Raw genomic sequence first — 13,566 nt, forward strand, 5'->3', positions numbered from 1 at the left:
CATGTTAGATTTCTATACTACAGAATCATAAGGTAATAAATTTGCATTGTTTAAGAACTGCATTTGTGGTGATATTCTCAGTATGTTAACTTTAACTTAAATCCTTGTTTTCAATATGAGGCCCTTTTTATGACCCTTTCTAGCTGATAAAATTTCAATTCCCTGCAGAAGTAGAGTGGTGCCCTCCCTTAGCTGTGAGGATTGGAGGAGGGGATCCGAGGGCCTAGGTTCTTCAACATACTTTCAATAAATTCTCCAGTTTTTCAGCCTCACTTTTAGTCAGATTTCCAGAGGTACTTAGTGCCAAAAATCCCAAATAATCCATGTGTTCTGTGGTGTAAATGGAGTTACTTTCTTTGTTTTGCCTTGCAGACTTACTGTTCAGACAGAGTTCTTAGTGTGAGAGTTACCAGGAAGCCATCCATTTTTATTTTATCGCATTTGTTTTCTCCCTTGTTCTTCATCTTTGCAGGGGAATGACATTTCCTTCCACTTGGTGTGTGTGTGTGAGTGTGTGTGTAACAAATTCTTTTAATATTGTGTTTGCTGCATATTGAAAGTAAACAAAGACTAATGCGTAAGTTCAGCTGGACACCATTGACCAAAAGTCTTCCCTTTTCTTTCTCAGTGAAATAATAAAAGGACATCAGCTGAGGGTACACAGGTGAGAAGAAAAGCAATTTACAGCTCTTAAGTTTGTCTAGGGAAAGACAAATAAGGCATCTCGTGGTTTCTCGTTCCACTATTGACTATTGCCACATCGGAAATTAAAGTCCATAGATAACTCTATGTCATGCCTCCCTGTATTAGAAGGCATTATGTACTTATGTCTTCTCCCTGTCTGCCATTCTCTGCTAGCCTCCTTTATACAATACTTTCCCATTACTTATCACCTAATGAAGTTTATTTTATTTTGTGCTGGGTGATATGCTTTACAATTTTCCTGAATTTTAAACAGTTCTTAATATATATAAAAAAGAAACTCTTAACGTACAGGATAATTCATTCCAACACAGCATGATTTGGGAAGTACCTAAAGTTCTGCTTCACACCTCTCATAAAATGCTTGCTCCTTGGCTGTGGCACTGTGTCTGAAATAGCCAGGCCAGGAACTGTCACTGTTTATCTCATCACCTCTGTCATCTTCACCTTTACTCTGCTCATTGTCACCAGAAGAAAATATTTGTAACAATAAATATATTGCTCATCATTTTTTCAGTTCTGTGCCCCAGCATCCACGCAAATATTAGATGCATAATAAGCCCTCAGATACAGTAACTAAATGAATTATTATTAACAAATGATAACTTTGGATCCCAACACCTAGTAAAAGAGGCTTATATATAGCAAGTGTTTATTAAACATTTTTCAGAAAATAATTTTAAAATCACCTTCTAATTGGTATGTACTATATAAAGGCAGAGAAATGCTCACATCATAGAGCTGCAGCTTGGTGAATTTTCACAATATAAACACACCTGTGTAACAGCCCTGAGATCAAGAAACAGAATATTGCCAGGACAACCTAAGCCCCTCAGTAACCATTCCCTCAGGGGTAATTACTATTGTGACTTCTGAGGCCACAAATGAGCATTTTCTACTTCTTAATTTTATATAGATGGAATTATAAAGTCTATGGTCTTCCGTGTCTAGTTTCTTTTGTTCAACATTATATGTGTAAGGCTTCCCCATGCTGTCTTCTGTAACAGGACTTCACGTGCATTCTCACCACTTTATAGCATGTAATCTAGTTTGGTCGGTTATGTGTAGTGGCACTGAGAACATTTTCAGTCAGTTTTTGCAGTGCGGGTCTGTCCGCCTTCCTTTTGCAGGTGAATATAGAAGTGGGACTGTCAGGACACGCAGTTTGTATCTGTTTAGTTTTAGTACATACTGCTAACTAGTTTTACAAGGATTTTGTGTTCCAACCAGCAGAGTAAGAAGAATTACAATTGCTCCACATTCTTGCCAACCCTTGATATTTTTCATGTTTGTGTTTACATCATTCTGGTGGGTAGACGGGGTATATAGTGGTATAAAACTTTGGTTTTTATTTGATGGAACCAATGGCATGATCATTTATCTCACCTTCACCAGCACTTGTCTCAAAGCCCAACACTGGGTAATCCAAACAACTACAATGCATGTGTCTACACCATGTGCCCAGCTGCTGCATGAAAATGCTTGCTCATTGCCCTTTGGTTTATGATATCAAAACTCCTTACTGATTTGCAGAAAATACCTAACAAAGAACATATTCGACTAATTTTTACTTTACTTTGTCATCACCTTAGATGCGATGACAGGTTTATAAAGATTAGGCAGGTTTATACGATATGATATGAAATGGAAGTCTAGGAAAGGTCTGAGAGAGTCATGGAACCATGGAGGCTCTAGCTATTTCAAAATGATAGATTCACTCGGAGAAGGAGAGCCTTCAAAATCTGCTACAATAAAAACAAAATTCACTCTAGGTAGACCTGAGCAAATATATTAGAGGTCTCTGTAGATTGAGAGTTGTTCAAGGACAATAGTGTCTCTAGTCCCCATTGCGATTTCTTGCTCTAATAAATGAAAGGTTCTGCACAGAATTATCACTCAATAAAGGCCGACTGGAGTATTTTCCTCATTTTTCTACTGGCCTTATGTTTATGTTTGAAGAGTAAGTAATGGTGATACATCTTAACTATTTTAAATGTATTCTCTATTGTTTTAAGTGATCAAATTACTTCATGGTCTTGCCTTACAGATGTGTGAACACTGCAGATAGTGAAGGTGGAGCAGTGGATAAAAGCCTCTGCAGCCGGGATGAAATGCCCCCAGAAACCCAACCCTGCGCTCTTCTGTGTCCCAATGAATGCGTCATGTCCGAATGGGGACCTTGGAGCAAATGCCCGCAGGTAATTTCTCTCCCCTTGTCAATACCCTAGTCCTCTGGTGCTGCCTTCACCATTGTTCTCTAGACATTCACAGTGCTGTTCTCAGAAGCATTCTTCTAGTAATAGGGGAAAATGTTTTTACCTAAGGAAAAAAAAAAGAACAGAAAATGAAATTCAGCTATGGAGACTGAGCAATTTAAAATGTCAGCGCTTCTTTTTAGGCCTTTATCATGGGAACTGGACAAGGAAAATAAGCTTGTAATGATGGCACTAGGATTCGAATGCACTCCCATTGGCACAGGGGTCTCTTAAGTACCCAAATGATGCTGATTGTAGTGTCTTGGTTCTGTTCCATTTTTATTGTGGCAGAATCAATTTTCCCTTAGTAGCTGAACTCGGCTGTGTAATTCAGCTTCTGTTAGTGATGAACTGTTTTTGTCTTTTGCTGTGTTCCCAAAGATGAGGTGTTCTCTGGTCATGTTTTTCCAAAGCTCACAAAAAGTCTTTTTTTTTTTGAAGTCTTAAGTATTTGCCCTCATTTTTCTTCTTAAGGAAAAATAAAAGCATAACCAAATATACAAAAATAAGTGTTCTTCAAGTAGGGTGATGCACCTTAATATTTTCAGGAGGTAAATTTTGATGTTTTAGTCTTATATTTCTGCTTAAAGAACTAAAAAATAAAATGAGGATAAGGAATATATTATATAGGTCCAAACATTAGAAAGGAAAAAATTAAGATATTTTTAATTTAATGGTGATACTATTTGTGGAAAGAATGTATAAAACCTTTATATGAAAATAGAAAACATGTTTATAATCAATGAATGTTCTATATTTGCTCTTTTAATCACTGATTTTTTATTAATTTTTACAATCTTATCTTTCACATTTCTTTAGTTATATTCCTGAAAGAGAGTGGCTTTGTTAGTGCTATTTTTCATTTATAGAGTTGCTGGGAATACAACAATGTAATATTAAGATACAGAGGTATCAATAAAGGATAATTTGTAAGAATAGGGTGTATGTCCTATGACTAAGTTATTTTGTGTGTAAGTTGAATACAATGAATATTAACATTTACTGAACACTTTCTTTAAAGTAAGAATTACTTCCTTTAGTCCTTGCTCCAGTCCTGTTAAGTACGTACTGTTACCAGTCCCATTGTACAAATGAAGAAACTGATTCTCAGGACGGCTAAGTAACTTACACAAGGCTCCACAGTGTTTAAATGATGGAGCTGGAAATGAACATTATTCTATTTGATGAAGCCAGAACACTTGCTCTTTCATCCTTGATTCACTTATTTTGGAAGAATTAAGTAGAGTTAGACTCAGTATTTCTCTTTGAGATGCAATACTTATTTTAAGAATAAAGCAAGATAATTTTAGCAAGTTATAATGATCTGTGTGATTATCACATGACTGAGTACATATACTAACACTTTAGAAAGTGTGGCAGCATATACTCTTTATTAATCAATTTGCAGAAGAATTAGCAACTGAAAAGTTTAATTAAGTGTAGAGGTCATGACCTCTCTCACTTCTTTTCTAATTTTCTCACACAAGAATTTATAAAGCTGTGATCACTTTGCAATGAAAATGTTGACCTCTTAGGTCAAAGTACCTGACTACTGAGTTTGTGGTAGAAGGCACTTGACCCAGTTTTGTGATGACTGGCATCCTGTGCTTTCTTCTTTGGGTTTCTGAAAGACAATTTTCTTTAAGATTTGCTTTTCTAAACATAGTTACTCTATTTTTGGAGTGTTTATAAATTAGAGATAGAATATTTTAACATTCTTTTTATGTGTCTGGAAGGTGACAGTTACTTGTTTCTTACCATGAAGTTGAGAGGGTTGTCTTTCAACTGCTTATGTACCTTCTAAATTACATCATCATCATCACCATCATCATCATCATCATCATATAGCAGCAACAGTAGCTATGATAACAGCAATGATAACTCTCACTGAGCACAGCTTAGGTAGCTGACACTGTGCTGCAGTGTTGTAACAGCACCGTGCTGTGAAGGTAGACACTAGGTAGACACTCACGTCTGTCTGACCACAATGGCCCTGGGTCTTGTCCTTCCAAAAACATCATGCTGTTCTTTGGTATAAATAAAAACCTTAAAATGGAAGAAAGTGCTAATTAGTGCTTACAATTTATAAATTTCCCCATCTCTAGATATACTGCATGGCTTTAATATACTGCAACTTCTTAGCATAACACGCCAATCTCAGAGACGCTTGAATAGCACTTGATGATGATCATGATCATGATAATGGCAGACTCAGCCAGCTGGATAGCTGTGCCTGAAGTTTGATCAGCATGTTAATGTGCATTTTTGGAGAAAAAAGCCAGTTATTGTATAATTGTTCTCTATACCCTGTGTTGAATCACAGGATAATATCAGCCATTATTTTACCAAATTCTCCTTTGAGAGTCTGCAGTGTGACATATGTTAATGGAACAAAATTCACCACATTCTTTTCCTCCTTCTTTTTCTTCCTAGGGCAGTTTTTAAAGCCAAAAACATAAACAAACAAAAAAACCCAAAAAATAAACTTGGCATGGCTGAGTAGCTCAGTTGGTTAGAGCATCACCCTAATATGCCAAGGTTGAGGGTTTGATCCCCAGTCAGGGCACATACAAGAATCAACCAATGAATGCATAAATAAATAGAACAACAAATCAATGTCTCTCTTTTTCCCCTCTCCTACCAACCCCCTTCCTCTCTTTCTAAAAATCAATAAATAAAATTTTTTTTAACTCAAAGAAAAAAGTAAAATTTTCTGATACAAAAACATATTTATATTTCTCTTATATATTCACAAAATGCTCTGCAATTTATACTTCAATTTTGCTATAGAAGCTATATTTAATATAAAATATCTTAATATGTTTTTAACTATCATGAAGTAAGTAGATTTTTCAGTTATTTTAAAGAAATTTAGCAAAGCCAATTAATTGAAGTCATTTCTTTGATTCCCAGTGCATGTCCTGTACTCTGAGGCCAAACATGTGACAGAGCCTCACTAGCACCGAGGAGCTCACAGCCCTCCGTGTCCTCGTGAAAACATGAGGGACGGGAATCGGAAAGCGCTCAGCAGCTGAGTGGCAGTGTTTGTTAATGCACACAGCATTCACTAGCAGAGTAGTGATACTATATATATACACTTTGCTGATAATATATATACTTTGGATTATTTTCTAACTTCTAGGGCCATGATTTTCACACTGGCACCCATAAGAATCATCTAGATGTGTGTTAACACGCAGCTCCTCTGCCCCATCCCGGAGGCTGCACTTCAGTAGCTCTGCAGTAGGGCCCGTGAACTGACATTTCTAACAAGTTTCCAGGTGATGCTGATTCAGGTACTCTGGGGAACACTCTTTGGATCACAGGCATCTTGGTTATTACATTTAAGTCATGCTTTTGTTCTCAATCTCACTTTAATTACAATATCATGTGGAAATTTAACTTATATTTACAAATGATTTTCATGTGCCAGACAACATATTTAGCATTTACATTTATTATTGCATTTAATCTGCTCAATGCCACCGTTGAATAGATACCACTACTCCCCCAATGTATGTATAGATGAATAAATTGATTCTCAGAGAGGTTAGTTACCTGATGTTTTCTGTGCTAGTAAAAGGCACAGTGACTATTTAAGCCCAGGTAGTCTATACAGGGTGTGGCCAAAGTAGGTTTATAGTTGTTAGTCTATGAAACAGTTTATTCTTGTATTATCGTTTATTAATTATTGTATTATTTTCCATACAAAAAACTGTAAACCCACGTTTGCCTCACCTTGTATGCAAAATTTCTTTTTTTACTCTAATATGCTTATTTTTCTAAAATGTTTTAATGTAAAAGGAAACTTATAAAATTATACATATGAAAATCCTTGCAATATTCTTGTTATGTATATAAATATACATGTGTATATGAGTATATACACATGTGTGCAAGTGCAAGCATGTGCATATGGTAGTTTATTATGTTACTTGTATTCCTCATTTACCTAATTTTTTCAATTTTTGTCTTTATTATTCATGCTTGAACATTACACTAATAGAAATTTATAAAATTGTACATTTTTCAAGAGAGGTTGATAAATTTCTGAATTCAGATACTGTTCAGCCCCTGACATATCTGAACAAATATATGGTTCTCTTTATTTATGCCACCAATCCCTATAGAAAATTTCCACTAAGTAATACAGATTTCCTATTTATGACTTTCCTTGGAGGTTTAACTAAGGAATTTCTTAATCGATAATATTGATGGAAAAAAGCAAGAAGGATTTCAGAGAGGAATTTCTAAACTATATATACTTTTGGGAAGCAAGCTTGTAGAATCATTTTCCAGAAAGATGACTCACGTTTACCAAACGAATTTGAACTCTGATTCCCTTCAAGCCGAATGCATCAAAGGATGGCTGGAACCCTAGCCTGGCTTTCCCTTTCACTGCAGCAAATGGGGATTCAATACACAGTGGTTCAGTGCAACCTTATGGTCAGTGACTCAGATCTTTGAATTATCAGTGAGACAACCTTTGAAGAAGGATCACAAAGGAAGACTACATAAGGCTTCAGTATAATCAAATCTGAATTCTATCATAGACTTAATATTGTGCTTCAAAAAAACACCTTATTTTCATACTTTTCTCCAACTTTTTTTGAGTCCAGGACACTCTACTGAAAGCCAATTCGGGTACATATCAGTAGGTACACGCTGCCATTACTCCTGCAAGTAATGACACTTCTTTAAAAGAGAAGGAGAAATGCCCCCCAGTTTTCTGACATGTGCTCCAGAATTAAGCAGTTGAGATTAAGAAAAATATACTTTTTTTTTCATGGCGTTCCAGTGTTATTTTGGATAAATGCCATCAACAATGACATTCAATCACTGATAACTCAGAAGATTCCTCACCTTAACACTGTCCTATTTCCAGGGAAGTTCTATTTCCAGGGAAGCAAATTACCCCAATGTTTACTGCTAGCACTCAGCTTCAAGCTCTTCATCAACCTGTCATCACAGTCTGGAACATGCAGATGACAACCTGCATGTGTCTCTGGAAGGCATGTCTATCTAATGGTCATAACCCTCCAGCTGCCTAGCCCTTTTATTTGGCTCACAACTAAAAGCCAGAGGAAAACAATTAAATTTTTTTTTTTTGCATTTTGCACTGAAAATTCTGGTTGCTTCTGCTAAGTTGACAAGGGGTTTTGCCAGAAGCCCATAATTCATTACTTAAGGACTTGTGGGATATATTTGGTACCCTGTGTGCAGCAAGGTTTAATGTCAGTTAGAACCATTAATATTTCCAGAACCACATCAGGCCCTGCAGGAAGGGTGCCTCATTTCATGCATCATAGCAGCAAATGACAATCAGATGAAAGCAATCTTTGGGCTGTTGCAGTTTTTTAAATTCAGTGTTATTATTCTTTCTTCTACAGTGTGACTTATTCAAATCTCACTATCACCAATTTGAATTATAAAATAGGGTTCTATTGTTCTCAATCTATCTCGGTTCCTTTCTCTCTTTTCCCTCTCTCTCTACCTATCTCCATCTCTATTGTATAGTAGGAATTCTCTCAAAAAATGGTATAATGAGCCCCATAAATTAATCAACCCACTCAACACTGATCACCAACTTCCACGATTATCTGCATATGACAATTTTACTTATTTCTTCTTCCCCAACTTTTATTTGTTCTCCTATAAATGACTGTAAAGTATACTCCATACTTTGTCATTTTATTATGAATACTTCTATATATCTTCTTAAGAGATAGTGACTAATCACAGCTATAGCAAAACATGACCACAATACATTTTATACCTTATGGGAGCTTAATTTTCAAAAAATTAAAAACAGGGTTTATACAAAGTTCAAAATTAATAAACTCACTAACAATTAAGCCAGCACAATTGCAAGGCTGGTCCATTGAGGATTGGAGAGGGTAGAGAACTTTCACTTCAAGCAATAATGGAATATCATTGGATTTATTTGGATTGTTCTGATTTATACTCCTATTGTAGACAACTAAAAAAAGAGCAAAATATAAACAACAGTTTTCAGACAGACATTGGATAACATGTAGCATGGAACTATGATCCTGAGGGAAGAAAAACCAAGTGGGGTGAGCCTTAACAATCACCTTTCCAGGATGGAGATACTTTCTGGGTGATGGTGCTGGGAATGGGATCATAACAGAAGCATAGTGAGGAGCCAGAGATTAGAAATCTGAGAAATAGAGGAAGCTGAAGTATGAAGGGCAAAATGCTGGAGAGGGTTAGCTAGGCACAGAAAAAAATCTCGATATTAAAATAAGGGCTTCTTTGAGTTCTTGCCTAAATTCTAATTTATACATGTATGGGGTGAAACTCTAGAAGTAGAGGCAAAGAATGACCTCTGGGTTGCTGCCAGGTGTAAATATTCCAAAGCTCACACAGGCCTTGGAGACATTTCAGTTCTGTTCAGCCAACACAGAGATACTTTTTCAAGCCCTCAGGCCAGTTGATAATGACCAAAAAGGTTGTGCCTTTGGTGGCCCTGGAGTAAATTCTACCCTAGAATTTCCCTAGTGAAATTTAAAGACAGACCTTAGAAAAGTCAACTTGATTGTGGGGCTTGCTCTGCCTACAGGGCTTCCCCCCACCACCAGCTGTCACAGATGAGAATAAGTTTACAAAGACATGATCTGCTTGGGAAGGAAAGGTGGCCAGAGGAGAAGGGCCTTGAACCTGTTCATCAATGGGCTTTTATTGGGTTTAATTTGCATAGGAATACAGGGTGTCTATGTAAAGCTCATCAGTTATTGCCAGGCAGTAGTGGTCAAACAATAGACAACATTCAAAGAACTATAAGGGCTTATTCTGAGTCAGGGTCATATAGCTAAAAGACGATAAAACTTTGGGAGACAAACTCATTTTATGCTTGGACCCTTATCATTTAAATTGAGGGCATTCTTAGCAAAGCAGGTTTCACAGGATTTTATGCATTCTTTTTTAGGCCTGATTGCCCTGGGGAACCACCCTTTCTAGCACAGGGCTGCACCCATCTCTGATGTTGTTTTAGAGTTAAGTCAGGTGGGGGATGTGAACAGCCAAGAGATTAGGAGACTTCTTATAGATAGAATGAGGACTCAGGCTATGTCAAAGCCAAGGCGTGAAGGTTCATCACCCCTTTTCTATTGTCCCCTAAGACCTTCCCTGATGGCCCCTTCATGTGACTGTGCAGTCTTCGGTCGTCCCTTCCTTAAGGAGTCTTATCCATCAGTGGCTAACCAGTTAACCACCTAAGGCCTAGAAGGGCGAAGTAAAAAGTGGCAGAGGCAGCACCCCTGCCTGGAAGCTAAGCTTTGTCTCCTTAGTGCCTTATGGTCCCAAGGTCTTTTTACCCAACCTTAGTCATGGGGGGGTTACAGCTTTGGAAACCAGGCATGGTGGTGTCCAACACCTGATCCACAAATAACCTTTGTGTCTGCCAAAATAAATGTCAACACATTTCAATGGAAGACACACACAAATTTAATAAATGTAGCACTCACAGTGTCTAGGAGTGGTGACTAGAAGTCATTTTGGGGACTTAGGTAGTGCTGGTAATATTTTGTCTCTTAAGCTCTGGTCAGGTGACATAGGTGTTTTCACAGTTTGAAGAGTCCTGGAGCTGCATTCCTCTTACATGTGTAGTTTTCTATATGTATCTGATACCTAATTACTACTACACATCTAAAAAGGCAACAAATTGTGACCCATAAGCAGGAGGAAGACCAGTCAATACAAGCAGAAATAGAAGATAAGGAACTTAAAAACAGTTATGATAGACCCTGACCCGGTGGCTCAGTTTGTTTGATCTTTATCCTGATATGCCAGAGGTTCTGGTTTAATCCCTGATTAGGGCACACACAGGAGGCAACCAATGGGTACGTAAATAAGTGGAACAACCAGTCTGTGTTTTTCTCTCCCTGTCTCTCTCTAAATAAAAATTTAAAAAGCAGCTGTCATAAATATTTTAAGTATGCTCTGAAATTTAAAGGAAAAGAAGAACATAATGAGTAAAATAGAAGATATTGAAAAGAATTATATACATTTTAGAGATCTAAAATACAATGTCTGACATTAAAAAAAAATGTACCAAATGGGAGTAATAAAATGTTACACTGTGCAACATAAAAGATGAGTGAACTTTAAGACATCATAATAGAAATTACACTAAGGCAAATAAAGAAAAAAAGACCAAAGGGAAATAAATAGACTAAGTGATCTGTGGAACATTAATAAGTAATGTAAAATAACTACTCAATATATTTGGAGTCCTTTCAGGAGCATGAAGAATGGACAGAAAAATAGTTAAAGAAGTAGTGGCTAAAATTATTCTGTATGTGGTTATAGTCCTCAGAAACTATTATCTGGATCATATAAACCTGGTTGACAATATTCTAAGAACAAAAGCGGAAGCAAATGCTAGAGGTCGCAATGTATATTATATAGACAGTCTTTCACTTTAATTCTTTTATTTTCAAAATGGTAGCTCCGTGGTCAATTGTGCCTAGTGTCCACAGTGAAAAAAAAATGTTTTTATCTAGAGTTGTAGAAGGCAGACACCTGGCTGTGCCAGTGGGCAGAGACTGTTTGGGGGTCTAACAAGTTCAAACACTCCCTTTCAGTGTGCGCTCTAGTTGTGAGCCTAATTCCAGCTTCTTGTTCAGATGTTCTTGCTGCTCACATTCCTAGTATTTGAAGCTTGACAGAACAAATCAGGTATCAATTTACCCACCACTGGTCTGGAATTCAGTACTCTCAGGTCAGCTAAGGCAACTTTTTCACATCAATTTGTCACTTTCCTCAATATCGTTACTTTTGTACTCAATATCATTAGCATATAATCATATGTACACCTTTAAAAACAAATTCACTTACTCTTACTTTAATCTCTTTAATATCATTTTAGTAGTAATTCTGGAAGGAATTCTCTAAAACCTGCCATCTTTAACTAAAATCTTAATTTAATCTTAACACAATTTATGGTATATTATACCACAGAAAAGTATTTCATTGTTATGAATCTAAGTTTCTTTCTTGCTTAAATATTTCACAAATCTATTGTTTTAAAACTGCATTTCCAATATTTTAGTTGCTTAAAAATATATAAAGATATTTAATTAATCTGTTATTTAATTTTGTATGTAGTATAAGATAGGCTTTTCAATTAAATTCCAAATGAATATTTCTCTACTGACTGTTTTTGTGTTTATATTCTAGGTATTTTTCATTTGTTCATGAGAATTTTCTTTATATACTTGTTGCATCCAATTAAATTTTTCATCACTAGTACTAATGTGGTTTTTTTTAGTGAATATTTCTAACTAACTGGTTAATTATAGTGTCTAATTACACTATTAGGTTTTATATACACCTCATATCCATCATGTTTTTCTAAATAAGGTCATTAATTCTACTGGGACTTTTTAGTTAGTTGACATTCTAAGGATTTTTCTCATCGTATAATCATATAATGTATATAACAACCATACAATATACAAGTAATGATTGTATCATTCTTATGTTATTTATCCTGGACATATTTATAAGGACTTTCTAAATAATACTAAAAACAAAATTAAAATTATGTCAGTCTTTTCTTTCTTTTTTAAAAATTTTTATTTAGTTATTTTTCAAGTAGAGTTTTCTGTTTATTTCTCCATCCCAGCCCACCCCTCCCCCATGCACCCCACCTCCCTCCCATTTCCACCCCCCTTAGTTATTGTCCCTGTGTCCTTTATACTTGTTCCTCTAAATCCCTCCCATTTTTTCCCCTTAAATTCCCTCCCCTCTCCCCTCTGGTCTCTGTCTCCCTGTTCTCTATTTCGGTGTATTTGTTTTTATTTTGCTTGATTGTCTGTTTTGTTGTTTAGCTTCCTGTTAAAGGTAAGATCATATGGTATTTGTCTTTCAACTCCTGGCCTATTTCACTCAGCATAATGCTTTCCAGTTCCATCCATGTTGTTGCAAAGGGTAGTAGTTCCTTCTTTCTCTCTGCTGCATAGAATTCCATTGTGTATATGTACCACAACTTTTTGATCCATTCATTTACTGACAGGAACCTAGGTTGCTTCCAGCTCTTGGCTATTGTAAATTGTGCTGCTATGAACATTGTGGTGCATAGGTTCTTTGAAATGGATGTTTTGGGGTTCTTAGGATATAATCCTAGCAGTGGAATTGCTGGGTCAAAAGGCAGGTCGATTTTTAGTTTTCTAAGAAAATTCCATACTGTTTTCCATAATGGTTGTACCAGTCTGCAATCCCACCAACAGTGAACTAAGGTCCCCTTTTCCCCACAACCTCTCCAACATTTGTTGTTGGTTGCTTTGTTTATGATAGCTATTCTGACTGGTGTAAAGTGGTATCTCATTTTGGTTTTAATTTGCATCTCTCTGATAGCTAGCGATATTGAGCATTTCTTCATGTATCTCTGGATCCTCTGTATGTCCTCCTTGGGAAAGTGTCTGTTCAAGTCCTTTTCCCATTTTTTAATTGGATTGGTTGTCTTCCTAGAGTGGGGTCATGTAAAGTTCTTTGTATATTTTGGAGATTAAACCTTTGTCTGAGGTATCATTGGCAAATATGTTTTCCCATACAGTTGGTTGTCTTTTTAATTTAATACTGTTTT

The 13,566-nt window shown here is 36.3% G+C and overlaps 1 protein-coding gene across 1 annotated transcript in view; it reads left to right on the forward strand.

The window, feature by feature from the left end:
- The window catches only part of THSD7B (thrombospondin type 1 domain containing 7B), a 785,104-nt gene that overhangs the window by 673,371 nt on the left and 98,167 nt on the right, over positions 1–13,566 (forward strand). Inside the window, exon 16 of the mRNA XM_053666773.1 lies at positions 2,750–2,900. Coding sequence (XP_053522748.1) covers positions 2,750–2,900 — 151 coding nt within the window. The remainder of the gene's footprint in view (positions 1–2,749; positions 2,901–13,566) is intronic.

Source organism: Artibeus jamaicensis, unplaced genomic scaffold (assembly GCF_021234435.1).
Source record: "Artibeus jamaicensis isolate MK-2021 breed Jamaican fruit bat unplaced genomic scaffold, CSHL_Jam_final contig_1284, whole genome shotgun sequence".
Taxonomy (NCBI): domain Eukaryota; kingdom Metazoa; phylum Chordata; class Mammalia; order Chiroptera; family Phyllostomidae; genus Artibeus; species Artibeus jamaicensis.